Source organism: Clinocottus analis, unplaced genomic scaffold (genome assembly GCF_023055335.1).
Source record: "Clinocottus analis isolate CAN_PGR_092001 unplaced genomic scaffold, fCliAna1.0.p SCAF_25, whole genome shotgun sequence".
In the NCBI taxonomy this organism is placed as follows: Eukaryota; Metazoa; Chordata; class Actinopteri; order Perciformes; family Cottidae; genus Clinocottus; species Clinocottus analis.
In genome coordinates, this window is record NW_027175987.1 from 1233583 (window position 1) to 1251526 (window position 17944).

A 17944-nucleotide genomic window follows, 5' to 3' on the forward strand; every position below is an offset into this window, starting at 1 on the left:
TTAGTCAGGTAGGCCAAGTCTGGATAAATTATAGACATACTATCAACATCTCAACTGTCGACTAAGATTGAGGGCTGGAAGCTTTGGTTAATCAACAAACAACGTAAGACTTTTTGGGGAAATATATTAAGGTCCAAAGAAAGTTTAAGGTGGCTAACAGGTCTTACCTTCTGCCACATCAAGACAAAATTGGCTTAAGCGTAAAGATCACATACCCAGCTCGCACTGTGAGCGTCAAGCTGTGCATTTATAAAGAAACGCCATCTTTATCATAACAGAGGAGCAAAAATAGAACCGAAAACTCCGAAGACCGAAGCCAACCCCCGACTACGAGCAACCAGGGCAAACAAAGAGTTATGCAAATCTGCACCGAGAGAGCCGTGAAGTAAACACGCAACTGTCCAATGAGTTGTTTTACAATATGGTTGTTCTGCCCGTGCGGTGCCGTGGACCCATTATCGCCGCGGTTCCTCGGAGAACACGTGTAGTTATGAGAGGAGCTGGCGAGCAGATGGGGCAGACACAAACTTTGTTTATCCAAGCTCGTCCTGAGACCCTACAGCCTGCCAGCCAGCCGCACGTGCACCAAAAAGAAAATGCACAGACACACACACACACACACACACGGTGTCTTTTCTTCTTCTTCTTCTTGTCCGTCTCCTTCTTCTACATTAAAGACAACTCTCTGGATTCCAGCAACAACTAACTTCAAGTGCCATCAGTTTCAGGGATCCAAGTCTTTTTTCTCAAGTTCACCAAAGCCCAACGTGAACATCGTGAACCTCCCCGGCGTGTCCTCTAGAGATCTGAAGTAGAATATTTCAGATTTTTAGATGTGTTTTTTTGGCAGCTTGGTCTTAAAAACCTGAACAAAACCAGCGGAGGAGCTCAGCTTCACCGCCATGGACAGAAGAAAGGACTCATCTCATTTGCAACTGGTTTGTTTCGAAGTACCCGTTTCAAGTGCATTTACAACCTGCTTCTTTCCAATTAAGATGCAAAGGACTGATAGTTCAACTACAGCCTTACTTACTGCAGATATTACAGGGTGCAATTGGGGGGGGGAGGAGGCGCATGTTCTCTCGACTCTAAATGTGCTGGGTTGGGAAACAACGTTGGAATTGGAGCGCGATAACAACTCGGACCGACTTCCAAATCCAGAGTCACCGACAACATTCAAACGTCTACCAATCGCTGGTGTTTCCCCCCTTTCTCCACAGGATACCTGGATCCAGTGAGCAGAGAGTGTGTGTGTGTGTGTGTGTGTGTGTGTGTGTGGGTGTGTGTGTGTGTGTGAGAGAGAGACAAGAGAAAGTGCATTGGGGCTGGCAGCTCAGGGTGCATGTTTGAACAGGCCGTGGCTGACTCACACAGTGATGATGTGGCCAGAGCGACCCTGGCTGCCACGCACACACACACACACACACACGTACACAAACACACACACGGACATACAAACACACTCGCACACTAAACTGCCAGCACCAGGCGTCCTACCCACAGTAACACCAAGCTCTAATATAATAATATCCCCTCCAGGCTAGTTCGGGGGCATTAGAGGACTACAGAGGGAGAGAAAAGGCCTGATTTGATCCCCTCCTGCCTAGAAACGTGGCTGAGCTGGGGGAGATTATTTTTTGGAATGCAACAGACATTGTGAGATCCCCCTCCCCTCCCCTTCCCTTCCCTTGTTCCCCTCCCCCATCAACCAGCTGCAGCTGCGCGCCTATTTGGCCTCCCAACTTGGACAGGTATTTATTGCTCTCTTCATCGTACAGGTTGCCTCACGGTTGTGTGGTCCCTAGGGCACAAAAAAAAAAAAAAAAAAGATTGGAATAAGCACGATACATAAACCTCCTCCCACTCCCTCCAACACCAGCCCACTTCCTTTAAATATACCTCTCCCTCCTCCCCTTCTTTCTCTCTCTCTGTTGGATATCTTTAGTAAAGCTGTGCAAACATAGAAAAAAAAGGTGCTCATCTATCTCTTCTTCGTACTCTTTGTCATTCTCTCACTCGGGCTCCCTGCCATTCCTTTAACCTGCGGTTGGTTCAATGCTACCCGCGCCTTGTCACACAAGGACAGATTCCGAAAAAAAACTGCACAAAGTTAAGCACATTCATTCATTCGACCTCCTCCTCCTTTGGGTGGGAACTATACAAGTTAAGTGTTAAGTTTAGGACACATGGGTGACTCAAGGTTTTTTTTGTGTTTTTTTCTCATCGAACACTTTCATACAGGTTTTTTTTTCCGTTCACCCACAAGCTTCACTCTGTGAGAAATATGACATCAAGCCTAAGAGGAAAACCCGATTGGTAAGTACATCTCAGCATTAAGAGGGGACCAATGTCATATCACCACCTGCTGTATATACATGTATACAATTATAAAGTGTCAAGTACCCGAAGCAGTCAACAAAAAGGAACGACGACGACAACAAAAAAAAAATTAAGACAGAATCAAAAAAGGGAAAACAAAACAAAAAGCTGAAATTAGCAGGGTTGTGAGGGTTAAGAGGCAACGTAGTCAAGCCAACAGGTACATTGACGATGGTAGTGCTTTAAAAACACAAACCCTCCACCCCTCATATTCCCGAGTCCTGCAGTCGAAGAGCCCCCATTAAAGTGGATTTGACTCGACGCAAATTTGTTTTTTCAATAAGACAAACCATCGATGCATTTTATAGAGTAAGTAACACTTCAATCAAACCCTTGTCTGATTCTTTCTGGAACATTTAGAGAGAAAAAACTGTTGCATCAAAATTGTGGTGAGTTTTCCTTTGCATATGCCAAATTGTGGCAATGTTGTTTCTATGGTAACTGTACATTTCAGACCTGCAAAAGAATAGAAAAAGAGTTGTTTTCACTGGGAGGATTTGTCCTCGCTTCACCCGTACAGCAGCCAGAAGGTGCTTGATAGACACCTTGCTTAGAGCTTGAAGGCTGTGAGGACAAAACCAATAAAAATCTAAATCAACTGCATAGTTGCTCCGCGTTTCTTTGTATCTATCATACATTTGCCTCAGCACATATGCCAATGTATAAAAAACCCTAATATTATAAAGAAAGAAATGGCCCAGAAAGTGGACGTCATGGGTACATGATTTGAAGCGTTCTTTGCTCTTTAACAGATAAATCGACTCAAGTGCTTGCATGTCTACTCCATTTCCTAAACAAAAAGGAAAAAGAAATATAAAGATTAGATTTTTTGTGACACCCTGATTTGGTTTATAGAGGAATAGTTAGTTGTTGTTGTTTTTTTTAAAAGTTTGCCTTTGTGTGTTTTTTTTCTCCTCTCTGTTCGCTGGCCTGTCTCACAGGCGGTGCAGAGTGACTACGGTGTCCAGCAGTGTCCTTGTCGCCCCTGCCGCCTCAGGGCCCTTCCTCCCCTGCAAACTCCTGCAGCTGAGGACTGTGTGCATGGGCTCCGGCAGAGCCCTCCACCTCCGCCGCCGAGGAGGCCTCCGAGCGCCGCCGTCCCCTGATGGTGCGAGGCCCGGGGCTCGTGTCGGAGCCGGGCCCCAGCAGGCCCAGGGGGGCGTCGAGGAGCCCCTGCTCTCGTACCCGGGGCTTTCGTCCTCGACGAGAGGGGATGCCGTTGCAGCCGTCCTTCTTGAGGTGGCGGTGCAGGTGATCCGAGCGCACAAAAGTCTTAAAGCAGCTCGAGCACTGGTAGGGGCGCAGGCCGGTGTGCACGCGCATGTGGTTCTTCAGGTCGTAGTTGTGAGCAAAGGCGGCTCCACATTGCGTACAAAGGTAAGGCTTCTCTCCTGTATGCTTCCGCATATGAACCTTGAGCTTGTCCTGCCTGGAAGAAAGAAAAAGACAGAATTCATAAACAAAAAAATAAAATGAAAAATGCAATAGAGGATGACGCACCTATCTGGATACACTCTGTACCAGCTTCAGGTTTTCTTTTTGGCTAATAATCAAGCTATGCAACACCATGCACACATATATAATTAACTTGAAATACATTATTAATTCTCATATATGGTTAGCTTAATAAGCCGAAGAGTTTTATTTCCTATTTAACAGCCATCTTTTGGATCTCTTCCAATGAGATTATTCTGTGAGGGCAGCCAGGCCAACTGAGGAGAAGCCATAAACTTCACATCTTAATCTGTGTAATTGCACACAAGAGCACAACTGTGGGCTGACGCGAAAGCTCAATGTTCACTTTGTCAGTTGCCACTTTTACAATTTCGTTTAACTTTTCTTTGGAGGACGACGCAATAACAATTGATGGATGACAAAAAAAAAGAACAAAAAACAAAAAAAGCATTCACTTTTGTGAATAGAAAATGAGGACTTCGATATCCTGTGCAGCCTAACAACTCCAAACTCATTTTTGAAAACTTGACGTGTAACGTTGAGTCGTACTGAAAAATAGATGAGTCTGTAAAACGTCATCAATTTCGCAGCCTATTTCTATCCCCATGAGTTGTAATCTGATAGAATATTGTATTAGAGCCGTAGTCACTTCAAAAGATGATCAAATAGCTCATATAGAAGACTTATTTTCCAAAAACATCTATTACACTTAAAACAAGACCAAACTATGACTTCAACTTCATGGCGTGACATCCTGGGGCATTTCTTTACTTTCGTGATGACACACTGTCGCCCACTAAACTTTATCAGGCTGCCTTAGCCTTCATCTGACTCTTGTACCGCCCTCCCCCCTTGAGCCCTTACTATCTCTCCAGCTCTTTAATCGTCTAACCCTTCTGCACTCGGGGCAGAGGGCTCCTAAACAAACTCACATAAGACAAGTCAGTTTGACAACACACACACACGCATGCAGGCACACATACAGACAGACACGCACACGCGCCATGTAAGTGGATTAGCTGTCATACAAGCAACAAATTAACCTGCTGCAACCCATCTCGGTTCGAACAAACGGCGCCACAAATATACAAAAATAATAAAGAAACACGTACACGAATGAGAAGAAACACACACACACATACACACGGGGTTGAAGCCTTGGAAAAAAAAGTGGCACACTGACAGAGGTGAATTATTTAAAGGACAGGAGTGATTTATTACCGTGCGAGGCACACTCTTAACCCTGATCAAACAGGATTAAGATTACAATACCCCCTTCCCACTGCCGGTCGAATTTAGCTGGAAGGCAAATTCAGATTGGTCTTCCCTACCTGCCATGCCAGCAGAGGTTCTGGGTATTTCTAACCAACTGCATCTATTTCCAGCACATGTCCACTGATTAATTAATTAAAAGAATGATTTCAAGGAAAAGGCAAGACTCCGAAATACAGGGAAACCATGCACACTCGAGTCCACTGCTGTAGACTAGCCACATTTAACTGAGTGGCACATGGCAGATTTCATTAGAGAGGTAAAGGAGTGAGAGGCAGAGAGTAGAGTGGGGGGGTGTAACTACTCTGCCGTGGGCAATAATCAACATAACCAGAGATCAAAAGTTCAAATTATTGCTTCGGAGCACACAGAGTACCATCTAGGACCTGTAATCCCCCTCTGTATCAGAACACAGCACTTTATAGCAGCCCTCCACTAGATAACACTAGCATGTGGCCTTCTTTTATAGGACCCCTATGCTACAATTCCAGGACTTTGCTATGAAGGCTGTCACAATAAAACAGACCTTTATAACTTTAGAATCCGACCCCCTCTCTCTCTCTCTCTTTCTCTCTCTCTCTCACACAGCTGAAATATTTTCCGTGCCATTTTGATTTGCATTTGGCTATAATGTGACATTGAAAAAACAAAAGACAAACAACCCTGCTTCGGGGAGACTCAGCCAGTCCATGACCAAAGTAAACATTTAGATTCACAAGCGCTGCCTTCTTAATGAAAAGCTAAGTTGGTTAGTGCTAATACTCCTGGCTGTGGTGTTTCCCTCTGCTTGTCAAGTCCAAGACTATTAGTACATGTGACATGGGGGAGTCACTTCATTAATTGGGCTTACCTGGTAAAGCGTACTTTGCAGATGGCGCATTCATAAGGTTTCTCTCCCGTGTGCGTTCGGATGTGGCGGGGTAGCTTGCCTGCTCCTTGAATGACCTTGGAGCATATGGGGCATTTCTGGAAGGCCTTAGAGCGCATCTTCCTCTCGCCCCCACCACCACCACCACCACCTCCTCCTCCTCCTCCTCCTCCACCAACACCGCTGCCTCTCTCTCCCATTCCCCCCTCTCCTCCTCCTCCTCCTCTGTCTTGGCTTGTTCTGCCCCGTGACAACCAGAGCGGTGGCACTCCCTGTGTCACAGCCGCAGAAGCTGGATCCTCATTTTGAGTGCTGTTAAAATAATTCAAGTAAAATTCCATGTCGGGGTCGTCCCCATCTCCCTGTTCCTCCCCAGTTGTTGCGCGCTCCTTCTGCCTCTCGATGGAGTCCATCATTTGCTGCAGGAGGGCACTGGCAGATCCCCTCTCCCTCACCATCGCCTCCCTACTTCCATCCTCCACCTCTGTCTCCAGTCCGAGCCGAGACTCAGGGGGGAGGTAGAAGTGCCCGTTCTGGGACGGCGGGAAGTAAGACGACCCCAGGCTCGCTCCGTTCCCCTGCACCGCCTCCACGTCCTCGTCTTCCTCGTCATCGTCATCCTCTTCCTCTGGCTCCTGTGTGGGGGCCTGGGCCAAGGCGAGGGCCAGAGGGGAGTAGTACTCACCGGGGCCAGCAGGAGCCCCGTTGGTGGGGATCCCGCCATTACCGTGGTTAAAGTGCAGGTGCGTGGGCAGCTCCCTGAGCTCTGGCGTGCTGCAGCTGCTGCTCCAGTGCGCCCCTCTCTGGAAGTACTCCAGGTACTCCCGGGCCCGCACTCGGTTCCCCGGCTCCCTGCCTCCTCTGCCCTTGCTCTCCTCCTCTTCATCTCTTCGCTCACTGCCCGCCTAGTGAAACGTGACGGGGGAACAAAGAGAGTGAGTGCAGGAGACATTTAAAAGGCAGACAGAAGTACAGCAGCAATGTAGAAATGAAAAACAACTACAATCAAGAAAGTAACTTGAAGTAAAGCACATATGTTTCACCACAAGCTGAGAAATATACAGCCGTAAGGCCTATCAGCAGAGGCAGATCCCTATCTGGGTTATCTGGGATGCACACCCAGGGGCTTATTATACCCATGAGCACATGCATGTGCATCTCACAGCTACGCTTGATCATGTTGAAGTGGAGCTGCGATATGCAGTGTCTGGAGTTGGTGAAATAGCATGCTGTCCTTCCACACGCTATTGGCTCGGAATGAGTAAGTGTTGAACCCAAAGGCTGTGGGTGTGTGTTTGGCATGGTGAGAGAGACTGATAAAGGTCATGATGTAAGCTTGACTATGCTGGCTATTTAATGAGGGGGGGGTGGTATGATGACCAGACACCTCATTCCCTACATTTTCAATGAGTTATACTAGTTCCAAAACACTTCAACTTGGCATGAACTGCTTCTTAGATGGTGTGTGCTTTGCTATGAATCCATTCAACACTTACAATTGGTTGCTCATGGTGTCATTAAGGCGGAGCAGATCAAATGTCATCTCAAAGCTTACAATTTTACTTTAAAAACTTGTCACTTCTAGTTCATATTAGGGTCTTGTACCGGCGGGGAGAGCACTTTGGTGTCCAGCAGGTGTGTACAGACTTCCTGTACAGGTGGGACTTCCAGGAGGCGGGCAGCAGCAAGGATGTCAGCCACACTGCTATGGCTGACTGTCAATGTCGCTGTGTAGGCAAAGTCTAGCAACGCTCCCAGAGCCTCTGCTGCCACAAAGTCGATGTTGTAGACGTTCTGTTGGTCTGCGGCGGCACCCGAGGTGAAGAGCTTGTGGAAGTAGGAGCTGCAGGACGCTAGGACGGAGCGGTGGGCTGGGAACTCCCGGTCTTCTGCGACCAGGAGCACGTCGCACAGCTGGCCGCTGAGCCGCTGCTTGTTCAGACTGCCCAGGATGTCTGCGCTGTGCTCGGGGAATGGGATCCCCACGGGGCCTTCCTCTGCCTCCCCTGGCCCTCCTCTCCCTCCTCCACCGGCGCTGCTCGCCGTCCCCCTGAGCCGCCTCCCGCCCCTCCCACCGGCTCCTGACGACATCTTCCACCAGCCTGCCGCCGAGCCGCCTAGCACAGCCCCCACCCGTGTATCCGTCCTGCCGTCTGTCCGTCTGCCTGTCTGAGAGCAGAAGAGTTGGATAGAGGGATGAGATGGAGGGGAGAGACGAAGAGGAAATAATAGATCAGTTCATGACATTCTTTATGTGGATTAAGGAAGAGAGAGGAAAATTGATTTATTGATTCACCGCGGTCAAACCGGGATGCTTCAGAACACAACTCAGTACACACAAAATGTGAGGACACAGTCAAAATTTTAAATCTTAAGGAGTACAAGTGTAGTGTTTACATCAATTGTGAAGATTAAAAAGAACACTGAATCTAATTGATTCCAACCCAAGATGTTATCATCACTGGCAGGAAGCAGTCCAGTGTGTATACACAGACTGGACTGCTACTACAATGGCAGTACATTGTATTTCTCTTATCCTTATGAAGTCTTTCTATATACCTAAACAAGGGGCCCCTCCAATACCATATACACAATAACCAGATAGAGCTCAACATACCAATAGTAGCATACATTGTCATATACAAGCAGATAAAAAAACAGTGAAGTATATGATGTATTTTAGAGAAAAAAAAATTACATTACACGTCATGTCAGGTAGCATGTCAATTAGTACTGCGATCCGCTAAAACAGGCTTGGTAATCAGTATTTTGACGGCTGAGCTTTTAAAGCAAGAGGTCTCAAAAGAATGAAAAATGATTTAATATGTCAAGTCATAAAAGTCTTTTTAAAAAAACAACGGCGAGATCTGGAAAACACAGAAAAAACTGCAAGTCACAATGAATTACCGCTATTACAATTGAAACTTAGTTTTCCTCAATCCTATATATTGTATGTGAATGACTTTCATTCCAGCAAACTGTGCACTGACTTTTTAGTCCTACATATATATATATATATATTCTTTAAATATATTGACAATGCAAAGAAACATCTGACTTTTCACGTAAAAAAAAAAAAGAAACAAAATTGTATACCATGATTTCTTACTTCTACCTAAAAAGGACTAATTAAGAGCGAGAACATTTAATCATTTTGTGCTCTGTGTGACTTGAAATTGAACCTCACAGCATGGACTTTACATTCACTATGTAATAGATGGGTTGAACGAACCCTGCATTGATCTTTTTTTTTGTGAAGGAGTAGCTCACGTAATATAGGAGCACAAAGACAATTCTAACATTTCACTGGACTCACGAGCCTTGAGCATACATATGCAGTAACACAACAGTTCTGCACATCACAACTGCTTGGAGCTGATTTGAAAGCAAATCGACTGGCACAACAGGTGAATTTACAGATCTACTGTCTCAAGTGTGACAATGTGCAATAATGTGAGTTTCTGGTGGCTCACAACAATTGGGAATGCATTTGGCCAGGCATGTTGGCTGCTATAACATTATGAGGAGATGAATGACTAAGTGAGGATGTTTACGTATTAAACACGTGTAGGAAGGTGGCTGTTTCCTTGTACACGCCTACATTTTACATGCAGTCGTGCATGTCAAACTGTGAACTAAATAAGAGGCCATGAAGGACAGATAGGCATAGGGCAGTGGGGATCAGAGTGCATGCTGGGAGCTGGATTGTACAGCTTGTTCACTCCGTGTCAGTCGAGAGTTGGGGAGGGGAGCGAATGAGGTGGAGGAAAAAGAGGGTGGGGGGGTAGCGGGGGGAGTGGGTCGCTGCCAGAGCAGACCCTGTGGAAAAACTCCACAGGAGGAGGAAGAGGACACGCAACAAGCTGCGAGGGAACAGTATTAAAAAGCGAGGTTGTCAATCCGGTCTGAGCTGGTTACCCCACCCTGTACCGTGTGCCAAGTTTCAGGAAAGGCTGTCCCCTCGCTCACGTGTGTGGGGGGGAGATTAAAACGATCGACTGAAGCCTGCGCAGTGGGAGAGGGGTTTCAGCAGAACAAGCCATCCTCAATTTCTCCATTAACACTCTCGCACACACACACACACGCGTACAGCAAATACTGTAACATCCCAGACACATCAATAAAACACAAAACACAAATGCACATATGCACACATATTGGACATCCAACTGCTCACCAACCCTCCCCTCCACCCTCCTCCATCTGCCAGGGAGACCCAGCAGGGGGTGAGGCCGGGGAGGGTTAGAGGGTGCGTTGAGTGCGTTGCTCTCTGCGAGGCATTGAAATGACATTCCTTCAGATCAGCCCTCCTGGTATGTTTGTACGCTACACCCCACTACCAAACCTGCCTAACCTGGCCGCCTCTCCCCTTTCCTCTCCTTTTCCTACCTGATATGTTCTTCCTTGAAAAAGAGAAACGCCCATCTCCACACCTTGACATCGGGCAACATGTCAGCTCTGCCCCACAGGTGTGGGTAAGGTTAAGCTTTTAAATAACACATCGTTAGGTAGGAGAGGAGAGCAGTGACGGTTTTCATTTATGATAAAGTTTGTTCATTCAAATAACTCATTTTTGTAAAGAGTACTGCTTTGTGTGATTAATGGTAAAGTGTTGAACGGCTGCACCGTTTCTCGCTCCTTACTGTATGCCCCCCTTAACTCAGTTACCTTGAGATGGGCGGCAAAGCCTCTGCAAACACTGCCAACGTCAAACACAAAGCTCTGATAAAAAAAAAGGGCTGTCAGACATGGCACATTTTATTATCCAAGCCCTCATGAATATGCTGAGGAGAGGGAGGCGAGTGTACAGTTAAAGAGAGATGGCACGGGAGGGAGAGAGAGCAAGGGTGAGCAGAGTGAGATGAGATGGAAGAAAGAGCAAGACAAAGGGCAACCGCATTGGCTACTAGTCACGTCCTTCACAGGTGGAAATAGATCTCTGTGAGCCCATCCAGACCCGAGACGACCTGCACTTCTCAATCACAGACACACAGCACCTGCACTAGACCAGGCTTTGCTACAAGCTTGTGTCCCGGGTTATCCCCCGTACATATAGCTGACCCAGGGTCACGGCTTTGTCGGGTAAGACGCTGAGCTGAGAGGAGATAAAAACACACACACACACACACACACACACACACACACACATACAAACACACGCGCACAAAAGTGACTCGGTGCCAACGACCCATGGAAGGACTACTCTGCATGCAGAAGCCACCTGTCCCCGAATGACCCCCGCAAAGAGCACTAAGAAAGAGGAAACACAGTGCAACAAACCTGATCCCGACACCTCCTCGTGGCTTGAAACATTCCTTATCACTAATTCATGCCTGTGGGTGACAAGGCCCGCAACCCAGCACAGAGCGGTGCAGCAGCTCCACTTCTAGGGAAGGGCCTTCTCTCAATGCCCACTGGAAGAACACCCAGGCCTGCTTTGCAAGTCAAACAACTGCTTTTACACAGGACCAACCCATCTACGCCCTTGTCACCTTCATCTCACCTGTGCCTCTACCCCCTCCCATATATCTTACACACGGCAGGGACGAATGTTGAGTTCACTTCAGGAACAAAACAACCCACACCGGTCTCCTGCAAACCAGTTTCCGTTTTACTGTTACTTCAGATGACTGGGCTGTGTGTTTTCTCACTATCCATGCCAAGGCAGTCACACCCAATTGTCTTGTCATTCACTGACAAACACATTGACATCGGGCTGTCGTAGCAGTTAGGCAAAAGTGTTTTTCATCATGCCCGAGATGTAGCATCTAAAGGACCGCAGAATTTCCACTCTCAAAGTATCTCTGTCTTTGGCTGACTCATACCAGTCATTCCTAAATACAAAAGGAACAAACTATTAACCCTGTGTAACCTCAGATGCTTCCTTGATAGACAAAATAGAAATACCCAACTGCCACATTTTAGGGTCTCGAAAAGCAAAAAGTAAAGATAAGTACTATCAGATGTATACACAAAAAGTAACATCAGTTATTTTAATGGATACTGCACTTCATATTTTCATTTCCGAGAACCTTGATTTAACCCTACTGAATTGGTAAGCAAATATTCTCCCTTTGGTCTCTTTTTATTAAACATGTTCAGTTGCAAAAAGTGATTGGCTCATAAAAAAAAAAAAATACACAATTCTTAACTACTGAGAAACAAAACTTTTAGCGAGAGCACTCAGAGCCAACAGAAGTGAATCATTGATCCCTTAAACCTTAAATGTTGATGGAGCACAGATGGGCCCCCTTTTTGTACTAAACTACTATACCGCAGTTTATTCATTTTACACCGTGTGAATTGTTATTAGCTCTGTGCTTTTTACAAGAGAACAACTCTATCAGGATACTCACAATTTCACTTAGGTGTAAACTTAATGCATGCAAGCGTTTGAATACAGGAGGCAAAGTTTGGACTGAAAACATCTGAACATTAAAGAAGTTCAAGAATTGAGCCTGAGCTTTCCACATCACACAGACTATCGCAAGGCCTCGAAGGCAACAAAACCTGCCTACCCCGCTCCGCGGGAATCACCTACTCAGGTCACAGCGGTTCAAGGTCGGACCAGGATAATGCAAGATAATCGGAATGGGGAGGGGGGGAGGCATTTCCTTCTAAGAGACTCTTCTAAGGAACTGAGCAAGTGCCACAGCCAAAGGGCTTGCCAGTGGTGGAAGGAAACCTCATTGGTCATATTGGAAGAGAAGCAGGAAGAGAGCAAGTGACTGATAAAACTGACGTCGCATGGGCTGGTCTAGACCTGGCAGCTTTTACTAGAAAACGAACCAGGAAGTGGAGCCACAACACAGACACAATGCCAGTGAAAAGGTAGTGGGTGAGGCAGGGCGTTAAAACTCACAAGCTCGATCATAACTCCTGAGTGTACGGTATGGAGGCCGAGGAATCCGGCTCAGATGTCAATGATAAACTCAGAGAAATCTCATTATGTTACCTGGTGTAACCTGCTCCCATAAGAGGGAAGGTCACCACCCACAAGTTGGGCAAAGTTTAATGTAAGGAAGCTAGCAAGGGGGTTTATGATGTTATAAAAAGGTCTATGTTTGCGCTGCCTGATAGTAAAGGAAGTAGAAAATTAAACCTGTAGTTGCTGCTAATTACTCGTGAAACTCTCACACTGTTCTAAATGTGTCAGTATTTTGTTTTCTTACTTGTTTGTATCAGTTGGACCAAGTGTATAGCCACAGGCCAGCAAATATAAAACACACTGTAATCCAGTGCAACAGCTTTGACAAACTACTTTTACAAAACTTAGTTTTGAAATAGTCTGTAGTTTGTGGTGTTGGATTGCATTATACTGTAATGACGCAGACAAAATATCAGAAATAATATTGATGATGATGTAATGCAGTTCAATGTTACTCCACTTAAATGTAGAGCATGAAAAAAATGAATAGAGTAGAAACAACATATTATTAACAACTTTTTGTGTGTTATTGTGCAGGTGTTTGTGTATTTTTGTGGTCACAACAGTGTTATGACAAGTTAACTGATTCATTAATATTATTAGATCATAATATTATATAGTCAATACAACTTCAACACTTTTCAGGTTCATGCCAGTTCAAACATCGTCTTTTCATTGTGAAGTCACGAGTTCTATGACGCGTCTTGGGACAGTAGCCTTTCACAAGCGGCAGTGTAACCAAACCACATCCACGGAGTTCCTTTCAGCTTGAGTAACATGCTCTGACACGGCCATGCTGCCAACCAGGAAGCGCAACAAAATCTAACACATGGCTTTAAAAGCAACGCTTACAACCCAACACAGCGTCAACTCACGCGAGCCGGTTGGTCAGTCCGCAGGCCCGTCGTGCCTTGCGCCGCTTTGTGCATGCGCAGTAGAGGACTTCCTGTGAGTCTGTGACAGGCGTGTAACAGAACCCGCTCTGTTATCAGATGACCAGCTCTGTGCTTGCTTGCTCGCTCGCGTTCTCTCTTTCTCTCTCTCTCTGTCCCTACTGTCTGACCCTCTATCTCTCTCTTCCTCTCATCTGTCGTTCTCATCTCATCATTGCTCCATCTCTGTCTCAGACTCTGCACTGCACAGTACCTACCACAGCGCCCACTTCCCCTTTCCACTGCTGAGAAGGCAAAGCATTGCAGACCCCACCTCCTCCCTCCTCCTCCTCCTTTGTCGAGGCGTCCTTCAATGCAACCCACCCGTCTTCATCCTAAACCGGTTTACTAATTCAAACATACACAGTGTAAGATTGGTCACATACCCTCTTTCTGATCAGTTGGCCTTTCGGACTAATTAAAAAGGGGGTTCTGGTGATAATGCTTTAAACTAATGCATGTTGTTGTTTTTGTTACAGTGTATTGCTGTCCCAGAAGACACCATCTCATCCAACTCCAAAAGTATCAAAATCCAAGTCGATCTTTACCACCAATCTGAAAAACATCCCAGCCTCTTCTTCTCACACTCTAATTTGATCAGGTTGTGTTAGCCTCTCCATAATAAATGTCCCAGAAGAGAACAGAAGAAGCCCCTTTACTCCCCCTAGACTTCAGCACAACAACAGAAAAACAACAGAGAGGGGTCTGTCTATCTGCCTAGCTAGGCTGGAAGCTGTGGTACACTGAGCAGCTGACCAGGGGAACCAAACATTAGGGGGAAGTGAAGCTGCATTCACCAAGGAAGAGGCAGATGAAAGTATTCAAAATGTTTCAACTTTTACAAACGGACATAAAGAGAGAGACAGAACAGCGGCACGGAAATGATGTTGTTTGGTATGAAGTACAAAACAACTTAAGTTTTGATTCCACCATATGGGCCCTGATGCACCATTTAACCATATAAACAAAACTTTGAACCAACTTAATGACTGTTACATGTTTTGCATTGTATACAGCCAACATTTCACTCTAAAATAAAGCCTCAAACTGCCACGGCGACATCACGCAACCTGTCCTACAGTCTGTCTGAACCTGCTAGTTTCGGGGCATAGCGGTAGAGGCACAAACATACAGGAATATCAAACTGTATTCAGCCTCACCGCCAAATTGATGGGTGGTGTCTTGGACCTGCCCACAGCCACTGAAGTCCCCTGCAATTCCCCTGGAGTCTATTGTTGGTAACACAGACGCACACACGCATGCATGCATGCATGCACACACACACACAAGTACACACTCACACACACAAACACATATGGCGTCCTAGTTTAACCTCTTGCTGGAATTTACTTGAGCCTACTATACTAATCTTCCATGGTGGCAGCTAGAAAGTGGCGTAGAGGGTCGAATCAGGACTAATGTAACAACACTGTGACTAATAATGTCTGTGACATTGAACCAAATAAAAAAATGTCAACCTTTCTGCTCCCGCCTTCTGAGAAGCATTCCTAACACTTTCCCAGCATTTGGGCGTCTTCATGTACCGTGCACTTCTTGTACCCTCTCCGTGCCCACACGTTTAAAAAAAACGGGTTGAACAAGTATGCGAAAGCCAAAAAATATGCATCTGGTTATCGAGCAAGGCAGTCATGGTTCCTGTCAAGACGTTCAACTACGAGCCACAAGCAAGTGCGACAGGATGGGCGAGATAAGAATCTGCTTTTAACAAGATGCTGGTAGAGAAAAGGGGTTGAGAGGACAGAGAGGAAAAGATTGACCGTGGTGTGAGCAACATTTAAATCAATCAGCAAGTACAAAAGTTCTCAAGCAAAGATACCAGAGCTTACGTTTTATTTTAATATTGCATGGATGGAACGTACCCTACCAGTCACAAGATGTGCAATACATTCTTCCCCTCAGCAAGAAGAGATGTCCATGGTTTCTCAAATAAACTATGACTCAACACCTCACCTGTACTCTGTCAGCCATCAACAAGATCGCTCTGCCACAGCTCTCGCAAACATTGGATGCAGTGGTTTTAGTGAAATTACTTTAACACCCCCTAAAGAAGCAGCAGCACAGGATGTGCAACTGTCTTCATCATTTCACTAACTAATAATAGCAGCAGTGCCATTTAATCACAGCAGTAGACAAAAGCATTAATATTGTGTCTCAAGATGGAAACAACACTGATGCACAAACCAAAGTTAGCCTGATGAGGAGGACAACTTTGCAACACAAACTATTTCTCTGAGCAGTGTTCTGTGCAGCACCTTACACTCAGCACTGACCTATTTGCCATTCCCTCCTTTATCTGCAAGTGGGTCAAGAACTCTGAACTCTATCAAGCCCCATCTCTCTCACTCTCTTTCACACACACACACACACACACAACACGCTATGGTATTTATTTCCTCTGCTTGTCTCTCTTCTCCTTTCAGTCACAGACTACATATTGTGTGTGTGTTTGTGTGTGTGCGTGTGCATGTGTGTCTTTGGAGTGCTTACCAAATAGGCAGAAAATGTTTCCTGGGCCCTACTTGCCTCCCCTGCCTGCCGGCCAGCTCTGCTGCCTCCGTCTCTGGGCAGGGCTCGCGCTTTACCAGACAGGAAACTTGCGAGTGGCCCTAGTCATACAGGCAAGCCCTTGCCTGATCCCACACAAACAGACACCTCACCCCCCCACCCCGAGCACCACCACCGCTGCCGCCCGCCCCCCTCCAGTTTTAGCCCACAACTCGGCTCCGCATCCCCTGCTCTCATTGGTTTGACAGCTGCTCACTCACCACACCTCCTTGTTGGGATAGGCTGGCAGTTGTTCCCTTTCCTGGATGGCCACGGGCAAGGCACTCTGGGATATGGAGTTCTGAAACCCCATTTGACTTGCTTTGCAGCCCCTGCTGTGGACTACGAGTCCCAGCTCTCTCTGCCCTCACCACCCCCACTATCACCAAGCCTGCTCTAACGTAAGCACTCAGGGCTGAATTATACACTACAGTATGTTGCTAGCAGGCTGCCAGGTATTAAAGTACAGACCAGCCATCAAACAGGGTCGAGCTTCGTATGAAAAAAAAAGAAGAAATTTCAGCCTCAACTGTCAGAGCAGTAACACCAGCGGTGGATTCTTTCATTGGCTCACACATTTCAGACACACTTAAAACTCCTGACCTAAATTATGACTTATGCCTATTGCAAACAGTCTAGTACCACTACAACATGCCCTGCGCACATAACACACAACTGTCCCGCACTGAGCCCTTCAATCGCCACTGTCTCGAAAAGTTGTTGCTATTGCTTATACCTTGTCCAATACAATTATTTTTTGTTACTCCTTCCCTTCGTTCAGTGCCCCCCCCCCCACCGACGCCCCCCTCCAACCTCTCGGGAGAGCACCCCCCCACCCCTTCCCCCTCCTCCTTTAAGTGTTTCCACCTGCCTGAAAAGTTAATGCCTTGAACACATCCTATAAACTTTATCTCAAGATTACCCAGAGGTAAAGAGCAGTACAGAGGAAGTACTTTAGGAGGATTAAAAAAGAGGAACCTTGACTAGGGACTACTGCTGCGACCCACCTCTCCTCTCCTCTCCTCTCCTCTCCGGCCAACCCCCCCACCCTGCTCTCCTTTCTGTCCCCCTCCCTCATTCCTCCTTCTCTCCTCTCCTCCTCTGCCCTGCTCCCCTCTGGTCGTCAGGCCCAGGGCAGACCGCTGGGGGGATGGCATGGTGCCTTTAGCTCACCTGCGATGGCCGTGGTGAAGCTTGTTGTGGGTTAGCTCAGCCCTCTCCTCTCCTCCTCTCCCTCTCACTGTTGTGCAGCTTAAAGCCCCGTATGCGCTAACCAAGCAGCAGCAGATCAACTCAATTCCCTTCCTGGTTTCTGGAGGGCAAAGAGGTCCCTCCCTTTCTCTCTCTCTCTCTCACTCACTCTCACTCCCTCTCTCTTAAAGAAACAGCATTCCCCCTCTGTCTCCTATCCTTCTTCCCTCTGTGAAACAAAAGTAAAGTGGAAATTCATTGGCGCTCAAAAGTGGGCAGTTGTGAAAGTCTTAAACTCATTTAGAGATGACACAAATCATTAACCCATGCCTTCCCGCCCTGTGGTTTTACCGT

General features: G+C 46.5%; 1 protein-coding gene across 1 annotated transcript; it reads right to left on the reverse strand.

Annotated features, from left to right (window-relative positions):
* Positions 1-1751: 1751 nt before the first annotated feature.
* zbtb7a (zinc finger and BTB domain containing 7a) lies at positions 1752-16712 on the reverse strand. The gene is made up of 5 exons (XM_068591109.1): positions 16621-16712; positions 16343-16448; positions 7580-8143; positions 5957-6879; positions 1752-3808 (listed from the first exon to the last, which is right to left on the reverse strand). The coding sequence occupies exons 1-5, from the start codon at positions 16710-16712 to the stop codon at positions 3373-3375; spliced, it is 2121 nt and encodes a 706-aa protein (XP_068447210.1). The 3' UTR covers positions 1752-3372.
* Positions 16713-17944: the final 1232 nt, after the last annotated feature.

Excerpts from the sequence above, each read along its gene's own strand:
- zbtb7a (XM_068591109.1), bottom strand. The coding sequence starts at position 16,712 with ATGGGGTTTCAGAACTCCATATCCCAGAGTGCCTTGCCCGTGGCCATC. Across the intron at positions 6,880-7,579 it reads CCAAAGTGCTCTCCCCGCCG|GCGGGCAGTGAGCGAAGAGA; the intron begins GTACAAGACCCT and ends ACGTTTCACTAG. Across the intron at positions 3,809-5,956 it reads TGCAAAGTACGCTTTACCAG|GCAGGACAAGCTCAAGGTTC; the intron begins GTAAGCCCAATT and ends TCTTTCTTCCAG.